Source organism: Vipera ursinii, assembly GCF_947247035.1.
Source record: "Vipera ursinii genome assembly, chromosome: 2".
In the NCBI taxonomy this organism is placed as follows: Eukaryota; Metazoa; Chordata; class Lepidosauria; order Squamata; family Viperidae; genus Vipera; species Vipera ursinii.
Genome location: NC_139513.1, coordinates 93,743,436 through 93,757,387, shown reverse-complemented (window position 1 = coordinate 93,757,387; position 13,952 = coordinate 93,743,436). Strand labels below are relative to the sequence as shown.

The window sequence follows — 13,952 nt, the reverse complement described above, 5'->3', positions numbered from 1 at the left end:
TTATTCCATGTAAGTAAAGGAGTTCCAAGGTCAACTCCAGAAGAATATCTTAGCAAATTATTTCTTTATTTTTGCCTGGAAAAATACGTGGACTTGGTTTCAACATTTACACAAGTCTGAGTGGAGATTGTAAACAGTACTTTTCTAGCTACTGGGAAAGAAGGATGAACTTCAACAAGTAAATATGGAGGTGATGCCATACTTCCTTTTATGAATATCATGTAATATTAAATATTTGGAGGAAGTGCAGTCCTAATCCTTTTGAGTTAAAGACATGAGACCATTGCTTTCCTGATTCTTGATGTTCTCCTGTATCTACATGCCACAAAGACACCCTTGGCGTAACAGAGAGCTCAAAGGCCTGATGACATTCCACCCAATTGTTTTATTCCTACTAATGGACTGTGCAGTCAAAACCCACAAAGTCTTTCCGGGCATGATGCACAGGGATCTTTTGCATAATTGGTTTAGCTGCAAAATCAGCAGATAAATAAATGTTAATGAACAGCTGGTCTCAATAAACAAGATAAATTAAAATTAATAATAAACTTATTCATTTAATGAACATGCTAGCCATATTTTTAAAGACAGGGATAAAAAATGCATGAACTCCTGCAGGGTGGTAAGAAGTCAAGCGTAAGAAATGTCTTTCCAGGCTCGGCAGGGTTACTTTGAGCTACTAGAGAGTTGGCATTTTGCCAAGGCTTGGGGCCAAAAGCCAGGTTTTGGCTGCGGTGGGAAGAATTGCTGTTCCATCAGTTAGTTAGCTTCTGGCCATCAGAAACATGAAGACAGATGTAGCTTTTTATTTTTGCTTTGTACCAACATATTTATCCAGCCAACTATCCAAAGAAGGCCTACTCTTCTCCCCTTTGCAGCCATCACTTCCCTCCACATTAGGTGGGGTTCTCTTACCACATGTTGGAACCCTTTTCTTGCAGAGGTACCTTTGCATCCAGTTGATTTATTTATTTAGTGGATTTATTTAGTGGAGCTGCTTTGAAGGTTATCTTTTAAAGTTCTGTCCAAAAATGTAGAAGTGGTAGATTCAGCAGGGTAACAATATGTTTGTAGCTAAGTAATAAAATCGGTAATGAGGAGTAATGTGAAGAAAAAGCAAGAGAGAAGGAGGAGACTATTGGAACGTCTAGACAAGAAGGGTAGGTTTGCAACTATTCTGTAAGATATAACCTTGATGAAGTAGGCTTTTTACTGTGTAGAAAGTTACCCTAGTAATGGGAAAGTAGACAACTGTTCAGAGGTTGTTTTTTTTTACAGTGCATGGAGACATAGAGACAGAGAGATGATATAGCTACAGCTATAGATATAGAGAAAGAAGATAGATAGATAGATAGATAGATAGATAGATAGATAGATAGATAGATAGATAGATAGATAGATATAAAGAGAGAGAAGGAAGTAGACCTAGACCTAGACTTAGATCTAGATCTAGACATAGACATAGACATAGACCAGGGATAGGCAACCTTGGCTCTTTTATGACTCGTGGACTTCAACTTCCAGAATTCATAGCTGGCTCAGGAATTCTGGAAGTTGAAGTCCACGAGTCATAAAAGAGCCAAGGTTGCCTACCCCTGACATAGTCAAATGTGAATAATGCTAAGAAAGACTCAGATAATTTCTTGGGAATGCACATAACCTATACCTGTAGAGGAGGCTTTGTCCCTGAGTGAGGACTTGACCCAAACAAAAGAATTTTAAACACATCTCTTTTAACCCAAAAGGTGAAAAAGAATGGAAAGGAAGCATGGAAAATTCTCCTTTGTATATAGACAGAATCAGGGCCAACCAATATGACTATTTAATTTGGATGCCTCTATCACTTCTGTGAAGGTGGGAATCTCATTGCTATCATTATTGTCAATGACTGCACTAGCAAATCCTGGGGGGCGGGGGGGAAATCAGGGTTGGTATTCTTCCTTATTGACACTCTCTTTTTCTTCCACTGGGCCAGAAAAAGGAGAATAATCAAGACAATGAGTCAAATCTGAGACAAAATATGAGAAGTTTCTGTTAAGTTGTAGCAATTTGCTCACACATACTACTCTTTACTTCCTCTTATGTTAGACAAGTTAAAATACTATCATAAGTGAAAGGAATATTTTGATCAGTATTTTTGAATTATTTATAACAGGTTTAGCTGCCACTAAACAACGCCTAATATTAATTGGTAATTTCCAAATGCAAAGCTGGGCAGAAAATTTTACAAGAGACTTTTTTGGTACAACCTCAATCTCAGTATGGATTAGACTGTTAGTCCTGAAAAATGTCATTAATAACTTTGCAAGGGAACACAATCTATAAGTCTGATGTAATTAAATTTAGGACTAAAAAAATAATCCATGGCTATTTCACACACTACAGAACACTTGCATTGTAGGTTCCATCTTAAGAATAGTCTCTCATATTTAAATGCTGAAAATTGAACCATGGGTTATGTTCCTTGATTCCTAAAATTAAAAGGGGTGTATAACATCTGTAATATATTCTTGGTCTGGTGTTATTAGGGAAATTTGGACAAAATTAATATGCCTTTCAGTAAACATTCTACATTCATCATTGCCAAATGTCTGTGTTTGTTATATTTCATTTCAAATAATGACATGATGTGTTTATTTTAAAACATCCTCCCCCAACATACAAACACTCTACAACTATTGTTATACCTTATTTTCCTCACCAGTGAATAATCATGATTATTATCTAACTCACAAATCATAATTTAATTATGTATTTAATTATCTATTTATACTCAGCTCATGATTTTAAATTTACAAACAATGGATTTATTTTTATTTATTTATTTATTTTATTTAATTTTTATACCGCCCTTCTCCCGAAGGACTCAGGGCGGTGTACAGGGCAATACAATAAAATACAATATATAAAAATTAAAAAATATTAAATACAATAGCCCAATTTAATAAATTACAAAACGTTAAAATACCCCTAAACCCATCAGACCAGGCCAGCTTGTTCAAATAAATATGTTTTTAGGTCACGTCGGAAGGAGCGAAGGTCGGGAGCCGTCCAGAGCTCCACCGGTAAATGGTTCCACAGGTCTGGCGTGCCCACAGAGAATGCCCTCCCCCTGGGGGCCGCCAGTCGACACTCTTTCACCGACAGCACCCTAAGGAGGCCCTCTCTGTGGGAGCACACTGGACGAAGGGAAGTTGATGCCGGCAGCAGATGTTCCCGTAAGTAACCCGGACCCATGCCATTTAGGGCTTTATAGGTCATACCCAGCACCTTGAATCTTACCCGGAGGACAACTGGAAGCCAATGCAGCTCATGGAGTAGAGGTGTTACATGGGAGTATCGGGAAACTCCCACCACCACTCGCGCGGCTGCATTCTGCACCAGCTGGAGCCTCTGAGTAGTCCTCAAGGGCAGCCCCATGTAGAGAGCATTGCAGTAGTCCAAACGGGAGGTCACGAGTGCATGAGTGACTGTGCGCAAGGCATCCCGGTCTAGATAGGGCCGCAACTGACACACCAGGCGAACCTGAGCGAAGGCCCCCCTAGTCAATCTAGATTGATAGAAACAGTAAACCTGGATAGTACAGAGCATTTACTTATTATGATAAAGGACATTTTAAAAGAGCTGGGCAAGATTAAAAATACACATAAGATTTTTTGGAAATTGACCTTGGTATCGGAATTACTCAAGAGCTTAGATGGTCGTTCATTCTCAGTCTGACTTCATTCCTACTTCAGAAATCTGTGAAGAAGCAATGCCATCTAGTGTCTCAAGTCATTTTTTCATTGGAAATAAAGGCCAAAATGGCTATAAGTAATTGCAACAAAACAAATAGTTCACAATCCCAAAGATCCTCCAGAGCTGAAGGAGCTTCTTAGATGAGAAGCAAAATATCTTCAAAGAAAAACAAGAAAGTCCAGTTGCCTCATGTAAAAGCACCTTTGGAATAACTATGACCTCATCTGATTCTCAGATGACTGAGAATCTCCATAGACAAGGAATTCACAAGTCTTCCTTACTTGGGCATAATATGAAAATATACGTTTCAAAATGATTTTGCACGATTAAATTACAATACATTAAAAACAATTAATATAAGGACAAGTCTTGAATGATGGGTGAAAAAGAGAAGAAAAAGAGGCAAATTCATGTGTAATATTCATGTAGAAGAGAGATCTGTCTGCAGGCAGTGCCTAAAAGATGTAATTGTGGACCCTTGTGGTTACTGAGAAAGAGAAAGCAGGTTTCATCATAGAGAAATTGTAGCATAAGGTAGACTTTTTTTGAAGGATCATAGTGATCAGTGATGAAAGAATAATGATTGCAAGTAATTTAGTAAGCTGATTGGTAAACAATATAATAGGGGTGTAGCCAGGTGTCCTCTTTGTTGTATTCCACTCCAGTTGCAGCTTCTGGACATGATAGTCTTACATACAGTACATTTCAGTAATCTAAATGTCAGATTATCAATTTGCAAATAACTAGTAGCTAAGTTAACAACCACCAGCTAAGCCATCCTTGGATAGTAAGATAAGTTGCTGGTGTGGCAACTACCGGTAAAGTTGGTAGTATTTACTTATTTACTTTCTAATCTGACAAATCAAAAGACGAGGAAGCTGCTTTGGATGTCTAAATGATGTAACAAAGGTCCAATTCAGGGGTCCTTGGTGCTCTCTGAGGTTGCTTGTTTTCTTGCAAGCATTTCATTACTCAAACTAGGTAACATCATCAGTGCTGGTCCAGTTGGATTCTTACCAGTTGGTTCAGATGGACTCATACCAGTTGGGCTGTAGCTGTTTTTCCTTTCATACCTAATCTGTTCCATTACCCAGAGCTCTTCAGAAGACCAAATTTCACAGCACTAGAGAGATCTGTTCTTGAATAAGACTCTAAGCACAGGAGTTAAGGAGAAACTTTCTAACAGTGAGGACAATTAACCAGTGGAACAGCTTGCCTCCAGAAATCGTGGGCGCTCCATCTTTGGAGGATTTTAAGAAGAGACTGGACAGCCACCTGTCTGAAATGGTATAGGTTCTCCTGCTCGAGCAGGGGGCTGGACTAGAAGACCTCCAAGATCCCTTCCAGCTCTATTCTGTTCTGTTCTGTTCTTAATACATCTTCCTACCCTTTGGAGAGAATGGTGCTGTTGACTGACTGGTTGCACATTGTGATCAATGTGTTTTGATCAATGTATTTCTCTTTGTCTTACTGCACTGTGTAAATCCCTGCTTCACCCATGATTAAACAAACCATGGCTTCAGACAGTGCTTGAAGATGGTCTATGCTTTAAAAAAATAGATTAATCTGGAGCTTTTGAAATATTGAATATAAAAGAAATGGGACCCCAGAGAGATGATCATTTCCAATATGATATTTCTCATATTTATATTAAATGGGAATAAGAATCTTCCTTGATATTTATGGATAGGAGAATATAAGCCATACAATTTGGAGTAAGATCAATGATCTCAAGATGAATGTAATTCCCAGGTCACTTTCTATTTTGCTTACTACATACATATCTAGATGATATTTTCAAAAGCTTGGTTTCTATGGGGTTCTTCAATTCTGAAGGTATCTTTGAAAACGATTAATCCTTTGTTATAGATGAAAGTTTTGGTTTCCCAAATCTTGCCACTGTAGATATCTTTTGACTAATACTAAATTTTGGATGCGTTTATGTAGTATAAATTCCGCTTCCTGCTGCCTTTTGGAATATTCATGTAGAGCAACTTCAACTAAATGGTCTGTTTGGGATCCAACAGTTCAGATACATTACTTGTTAATATTATATAGTATCAGTTTGAAAATTGTTATATCCTATTTCTGGAAAATTGCGTTTTCACGGGGTAATTGAGCTCTTAAAAATGATTTTAAAAACCTGTTACATGGAATATTTGGGTGGATGCTGGAAATGTTACTTTAGACCAGGGGTCTTCAAACTTGGTGGCTTTAAGACTTGTGGACTTCAGTATGGCTGGCTGAGGAATTCTGGGAGTTGAAGTCCACAAGTCTTAAAGTGGCCAAGTTTGGAGACCCCTGCTTTAGGCCAGGGCTTTTCAAACGGTGGTACGCGTACCACTTGTGGTACTTTGCCACATGGCAGGTAGTACGTGATTGCTAGCCAAGTGTAGCAGGGGAGGGGAATGAGCATAAGCAAGCCAAGCCTGAGGGAGAGGGAGAGGCAGCTGCAGCTGCAGGACTGTCTGGGCTCAGCAGAAGCCCCAGGAGCTGGCAAGGGTCCAGCTGATTGGCTCCAGCTGATTGGCGCTTCCAGAAGCAGCTCAGAGCTGGAGGTGAACTGAAGAAAAAGAGGTGGGAGGGTAGAGAGGAGAGGCTATAAAAGAACATGGTTTGGGTGGGGGAAGGGGAAAAAAGACAACAGGAAAGGTTTAATCCCTTTAAACAAATGTAATTAGTTTTACTCCCTTTCATTGAGTCTGTCTGTGGCTTTTAGAAAGTTTTCTTTGATGGTTAACTGGCTTAATTTAAAGCTAAAGCTTTTTGCAATTGCCAGAGCCTTTCTATCGTAGTTGCAACATTGTGACTTGTGACACGCCTGAGGCAGCTTAAAGAGAAAAAAAACAGAGTTTGTGTTTCTTTGTTTTCTTGCTTTGCACTTGATTCCTGTGGTCTTTAAGGGTGCAGGGAAGGGATTTTGGGGTGGGGAGAATGCATTCTTACTATAGTGTGGAAGAGCTCAGAAGGCCCAACCAGCTAGCTCAGGAGTCTACAAACTTAGAAACTTTAAGACCTGTGGACTTCAACTCCCAGAATTCCTCAACCAGCCATGAGGGCTGAGGAATTCTGGGTGTTGAAGTTCACAAGTCTTAAAAGTGCCAAGTTTGAAGACCCCTGAACTAGCGGGTAGTGGTGCATATTAGTAAACATGGGTAAATTCATCATACATTTGTTAGTGCAAAGGGACAGTGATTCAGCAAAGGAACAGCCACCAAAGAAATTAAAACTGGTACTTTTTTTCTTTTTTTCTACAGTTTGTAACAGTTTATTAGATTATAACAGACATGTCAAACTCACGACGTCACGTGACCTTGCGTGACATATCTAGGGGGGCTAGGGGGGCATTTGCCCAGATTCGCCTGGTACACCAGTTGTGCCCCTTTCTCGACCGAGATGCCCTACGTACAGTCACCCACGCACTCGTTACCTCCCGTATAGACTACTGTAATGCTCTCTACATAGGGCTGCCCTTGAAGACCACCCGGAGGCTTCAACTGGTGCAGAGTGCAGCTGCACGGGTAGTGATGGGAGCACCCCGATACTCCCATATTACACCCTTCCTTCGTGAGCTGCATTGGCTACCGGTTGCCCTCCGGGTGAGATTTATAAGGTGCTGGTTCTTACCTTTAAAGCCCTACATGGCTTAGGCCCGGGATACTTGCAGGACCATCTGCTGCCGGGAACGAATTCCCATCGCCCAGTACGCTCACACAGAGAAGGCCTCCTCAGGGTACCATTGGCTAAACAATGTCGGCTGGCGACCCCCAGGGGAAGAGCCTTCTCTGTGGGAGCGCCAGCCCTGTGGAACCAGCTCCCCCCTGAGCTTCGGATGGCCCAAGATCTCCAGTCCTTTCGCCGCAGCCTCAAAACACTCCTTTTCCACCTGGCTGACCTAGACTGACAGGGATTTTAACTATGTTTACAATTCTAACCCTATTCTTTAATTTATTTTAATTTATTTCAAATTTTTATTTTTAATTTACTGTACAGAGACCTTTAAGTTTTGTTGTTGTTAGCTGCCCTGAGTCCCTCGGGAGATAGGGCGGGATATAAATCCCATTAATAAATAAATAAAATAAAATATCGGAGCTTTTTTGCCATTGCCGGCAATGGGGTGGGCGCGGTTTCTTCATGACGCATCCGGCCTGCGGGCCGGCAGTTTGACACCCCTGGATTATAGAATAAAATACAAAAATACAAAAGCAAACAGTAGGACACAGTGGGGAGGAAAAGGGGGGAAAAGTGAGGGGGAGAAGGGAAAAAGAACAGAGTTCCTCTGTTGCAGTATAAGGAAGCATTAACATTGAACCTCAACTGTTTACTTTTCCATAATATTATAAACTAGCCATTTCTATAACAACAAATGAATCTAATCAGTGAAACCCAAAATCCCCCCCCTTTTTTTTAGTCATCAAGTTTTTGACACCTTGCTAAGCACTAGTGGTACTCAAATATTGTCATGTCCTAACAGTGGTACAATCTGTGAAAAGGTTGAAAAGCCCTGGCTTGGGGGGGGACTTTTTTCAGTGCCATTGTAACTTCGAATAGTCACTAAGTGAACTGTTGTAAGTCGAGGACTACCTGTACTTCATCACTTTTTTCCTTTTTTTTTTTTGGGTCATCAAGTTTTTGACACCTTGCTAGGCGACTGGTGGTACTCGGATGTTGCCATATCCTAAAAGTGGTACAATGGGTGAAAAGGTTGAAAAGCCCTGGTTTAGGAGAGAAGGAAAGAAGTGAGGTAAATGGCTGTCACTTATAAATCTTTCCCGATACAGAATACAGATGAAATCTTGAGAAAAGCAGTTGCTCTTTGTTCTTCATACCTCTTGTATTTTCCATCTTAAGTCTAACCACATTCAAGTATTATGCAACCTGGTAATGCCCAAGACACCTAATGAGAAGAGCCTAATGCTGGGAAACATTGAGGGCAAGAGAAGAATGGGACGACAGAGAATGAGGTGGCTGGATGGAGTCACTGAAGCAGTAGGTGTGAGCTTAAATGGACTCCAGAAGATGGTAGAGGACAGGAAGGCCTGGAGGAATGTTGTCCATAGGGTTGCGATGGGTCGGATACGACTTCGCAGCTAACAACAACAATGCCCAAGAGATGAGTGGCCAGGGGAAGCGTTTGTTTCCTCTGATGATGTCCTTGTAACATTGTTTATAAGCAGGCATCTGCCTGTGTACCATGTGGATATTGATTGTGAAGTCTTCATGCATCCAAGTGTGTAGGTAGTGGCTTCTGCATATTCCTAATTAGAAGAGCCAATATACATTGCAGTACAGGTTTCACTACTGTTTCACTACTGTTGCCACTGTGAGTTGTGGTGGTGGGGGCACGAAGGGAAGCTCAGCCAATCTCAATGTATACATGGTTGTACTTTGACAATAAAGGTTCATTCATTCATACCTGTAATTTACCCGTTGACTCACGTTTCTCTTTAAATGACATCACGGTGGACAAAATCACTGATGATCATGTTGGGAGTTTTGCTCTTTTTGAAATGGATAACTGAACAAGGCTTTTGCCTAATAGAATTACAAATTAATATTGTGTTATAGAAACAAGCAAACAAAGAAGTCACAAACTGTTGAAAATGAATTTCTTCAAAGGGCTCCAGAGTTGATGTCTAGATCCTGGAAGGCTTTTTTGTCCCAGAGAATGATGAAATAGTAGTACAGCTAAGAAGAGCAAACTGTAGAATCTCATCTAAAATTTCATCACATGAAACTCACTTTAGGTAAGCCTCATAGTCTTATTTTTCAGGATATGGACATCAAAGTTACAACAGTCTTATCATTATTAATTAGATCTTCATAATTAATTATATCACTTTTTGTAAAGCATTGTAAAAATGTCAACATATTTTAGTTTGCAAGACTTCTGCAGTGTTTCTCTCTTAACCCAAAGGTGCTTTTTCAAGAGGCAACTGGAGTTTCTTGTTTTTCTTTGAAGACATTTCACTTCCCATCCATAAAGCTTCTTCGACTTTGCCTCTTGAAAAAGCATCTTTGGGACAACCATGACCTGGATGACTGAGAATCTCCATAGACATTTCTTTCTTAACATTCTTTAAAATCTCAAAACAGAACTCCAGCTAGAAATTAGACATTTCAGCCAGCCACCTCTAGCATCTGACTGTATCACTGTCCATCCTGTTATAATTATCCCTATTCTTCAATTCTTTTTCTTCACTCGACACAATTTTTTAACGAGCAGCAGCAAGTACTGCAATTAAAATATACGTGTCAAATTCCCGCCAAAGATGGAGGAAAACATACCTCAACGTGAAATGCAGAACAAAAAATTGTTGTTAAACAGATTTTGTACAATAAAGTTTCAAATGCTAAGGCAATTTTTTTAAAATTCCATTTATATCCCGCCCTTCTCTGAAGACTCAGGGCGGCTTACAAGCTTAGCAGTAGCCTTCATTCTATGTATATGCCTGCTTATTAGGGCTTTCACACCCCTCCCAAGCGGCATTATTACAAAGTCAGCTTAATTGCCCCCAACAATCTGGGTCCTCAAAGCTGTAAAGCTGAATGGTTTGCACATGTAGCAATGGAAAAGAGCTGGGCTGTTTCTCTGTATGTGTTGTACTTGTGCACAGTTGCTTTAAGCGTGCCCCTAATTCAGAATATCACCAAAAGTACAGATCTTCTGAGCTTTGCTGCTTGCTTCAATAATTATCTAGAGTAGATTTCCAAATGATGTTTTTTTTCAAGGATGGAAATCAAGCACTGTAATTCTGAATTGTACACCGTTTGTGGAAGAATGGTTTTAATTACTCCATGCGGTGGCTGTACTGGTTGTCAGACTGGCTAATAAGCAGCTGGCTTTGTGCTCCCACCCACTGGGAGACTGTCAGTCAAAGCTTGTAGCAGTTATATAGCAATGAGAAGCTCAGTTAAGATCCATATGTAGCAAACCGAGACACCTCGCAGAGGTTCTGTATTATATACAATTTGTCTTAGCCACAGAAGTTGAACAAAAGAGGGAGAGCAAAACAAGAAGAGGCACATCAAGAACCACCAACACTTTCAACATCATGAACAGCTCTCTGGCTGAACCTCTTCATTATGCGGGGGGCTACCAACCCCAGGACTCCAAGGAATGGAAGTTGATCATCCCAGCTTTCTTGGGGGTAATTTGCCTCGCTGGCTTTGCAGGGAATGTGTGTGTAATTGGAATCTTAGTGTACAATACAAAGAAAGGGAAGCCTTCGGTGATCCATTCTTTGATCTTCAACCTCAGCCTGGCAGATCTGCTTCTCGTTCTTTTTGTCTTGCCCTTCAGGGCTGCGGCTTATTCTCAAGGAGTCTGGTACTTGGGCTGGTTTCTTTGCAAAACCTCTGACTGGTTCCAACAAGCTTGCATGACAGTGAAGAGTCTAACTATTGCTGTGGTCGCCAAGACATGCTTCATGTACGCAAATAATCCGGCAAAACAAGTGAATATTAAATGGCACGCCATCTGTGCAGTGCTGATGGTTATTTGGCTGGTCGCCTTGGGAATCACACTACCTTTGTGGTTCTTCAACAGCCTCTGGGAGCCAGAGAGAGGCTCATCTTTGTGCATTGTGATCATTCCAGCCCAAGCTCATGAGTTTATGTCAGCCTTTGTCAAATTGTATCCCTTCCTGGTATTTTGTGCCCCTCTCACCTTTGCTTTCTTTTATTTCTGGAGAGCGTACGGGAGATGCCAGAAGAGGGGGACCAAGACTCAAAACCTAAGGAATCAGATACGATCCAGGTGTTTGACGATGATGCTTCTGAGCGTTACCATTATTTCTGCTGTGATGTGGTTTCCTGATTGGATATCTTGGTTCTGGCTCTGGCACCAGAAGAAGGATGGACCTGCTCCTCCACAAGGTTTCGTGGCCACTACCCAGGTTTTGATGTTTGCCATCTCTTCAGCAAATCCTGTTATCTTTGTACTCATGTCTGAAGAATTCAGAGAGGGTTTTAAAGGTTTATGGAAATGGTTTACACTGAAAAAGCCTTTACCTACTACAGAAGATCTGGCAGAAACAGCAGTTGATAACTTGGAGGGAACCCCGAGCAATACTCCTTCACCAGAGGCAATGACTCCTAATCAAGAGGAAGAGCCACCTCCTGTCCCAGCTACCTCAGAAGACTTGGAAATAAAGGAGATGCCTGTTTTCCCAGATGTTGAGCAATTTTGGCATGACAGGGAAGCTATTCCTGATGCCCAAGACAATGATCCTGTTCCTTGGGAACATGAAGGACGAGAGATACCAGGTTGTGATCAACCAAAGTGCAATTAGGAAGCTGGAAACCAAATTTAACAAAGTTGGATTCAGACATAGTCATGTTTAGGGTAGATCCACTGAAATCATGGGATGTTCCTTGAATAAGACTAACTTTAAAAATCTATCAATGTATCTTATTCTAACATGCTTAAATCTGACTGCAACACTAGAATTCTATTACTTAGGTGATGTTGAACTGGCAGTTGTAGCTTGTAGAACAGTTATTTTCATTACTGTACTTAAGTTTTGTCTTTTAATGTGTCTTCATTGTCTTCACATTTGTCTTCAATTATTGTGTGATGCACTGATGCAGCAGTCATTCTTATTACTCTGCTGCTTAAGATTGCATCATTTATTATTTATCATTTTAAAATTTCATTGCACTTCTGATGCTAATTTAATTTCAGAATTTTGTTTTTTTAAATTGGTTAAACTTGCAAAGTAGCATTGCTTACAAGCTGGCTCTATGTGATCTAATTATAAAACAAAGGGATTCATGAATATGCTTAAACATTTGAACAAAAAATTACAAAGGAAGAGGTATAATTTGATTTGCAGTAATGACAATATTCATTATAGATTTTCTTATCAGTACTACAGAAAATGTATATTAAATATGCTGAAAAAATGGATAAAATTATATTAACTGATCACCTTTCCAATTGGTAGTTTTTTTTTATTGCTGTACCCAGTGGTGGGATTCAAATATTTGAACAACTGGTTCTTTGTGTGGATGATGCTTCCAGAAGTCCATTCTGGGGCTGGGCAACAAAAAATTAGCTACCGGTTCTGCCAAAGTGGTGCAAACCGACTCCCACCACTGGCTGTACCTCAGTAATTGAACTGAATTTATATTTTAGTGTTCCAAGAAGTCAATTCCTATGTGCAGCATTAAGATAATTTAGTAACATGAGGTTTGTAGCTGGCAGTATTCTATTAACTTGTATTTTACTCTTATCAAATAGACAAGGATTTCACATTATGCAATTTAGAAGTTTTTTCAAAGCTGCATCAGTATATTGATTGTATACTGTTGGCATTTTCATCTTACTGCTTGTGAAACAAGTTAATTGATGATACTGGTTATTATTCAGATGTGACAAGCTGTGATATGTCTATTTGTGACTTAGTAAGCCTTTGTGTGGAAACTAATTTCTTATTATGATGTCCAACAACACGCACACAATATATAACTGTGGAGTCATATAAACACATACAGCAAAATTAATATTCTACTTTTATTTTCTAAATTGTTTAATGGAATCCCAAAAAATTACGAACTCTTGAGTTGTGTATGTTTAATAATTTGGAAAATAATGAAAAGCAGGCTGTTGCTAAAGACACCAACTCCCATCAGCAGTTTAAAGATCACTCGCTCTCTTGGCTCATGGTAAACTGTCTGAATGCGTGGAGGGTGGCATCTTTGCCCATTTTTATGATTATCCAGTGTTTATCTACATCAGTACTAAAAATTGTGAGAAAAGGCAGTAGTCTATAGCATGCAAAAGCAGCATGTCCTATGCTCCATCAGTTATTGAACTACTGTTAGAGCTAGCAGCTTGTTAGTGTGCATGTGGCACTAGCAGTAGTGCATTTGCCACTAAAGCTTTTAACTAGATAAAAGGTTTGGTAAGAATGTGCCCACACACACACACACACACACAGAGCACTGGAAAAAATGCACTTTGGCACCTTCCATGACATTGCAGATAAAACAGCTCTTGACTCCTGTGCCATTTTTGTCTCATGTGAAAGAAAACAACTGGATTGAACAATATGCCAATTAAGATAACTTCGAGACGCACAGGTAGGTGTGTATGCACATTTATTTCATTTTGGACAAAACCTCCCCCCCAAGCTCTTAATATTCTGATTTATCTGTATTGGTTATTAATTGTGCAGCCTTTGTAATCCAAGATGCTAAATTTGAATAGC

At 39.9% G+C, this 13,952-nt stretch overlaps 1 protein-coding gene across 1 annotated transcript; it reads left to right on the top strand.

Annotated features, from left to right (window-relative positions):
• Positions 1-10,793: 10,793 nt before the first annotated feature.
• On the top strand, positions 10,794-12,032 carry GPR151 (G protein-coupled receptor 151; the record flags this gene model as incomplete). Its single annotated transcript, XM_083351106.1, has 1 exon — positions 10,794-12,032. One exon carries the CDS (start codon positions 10,794-10,796, stop codon positions 12,030-12,032), a length of 1,239 nt encoding a protein of 412 aa, XP_083207232.1.
• Positions 12,033-13,952: the final 1,920 nt, after the last annotated feature.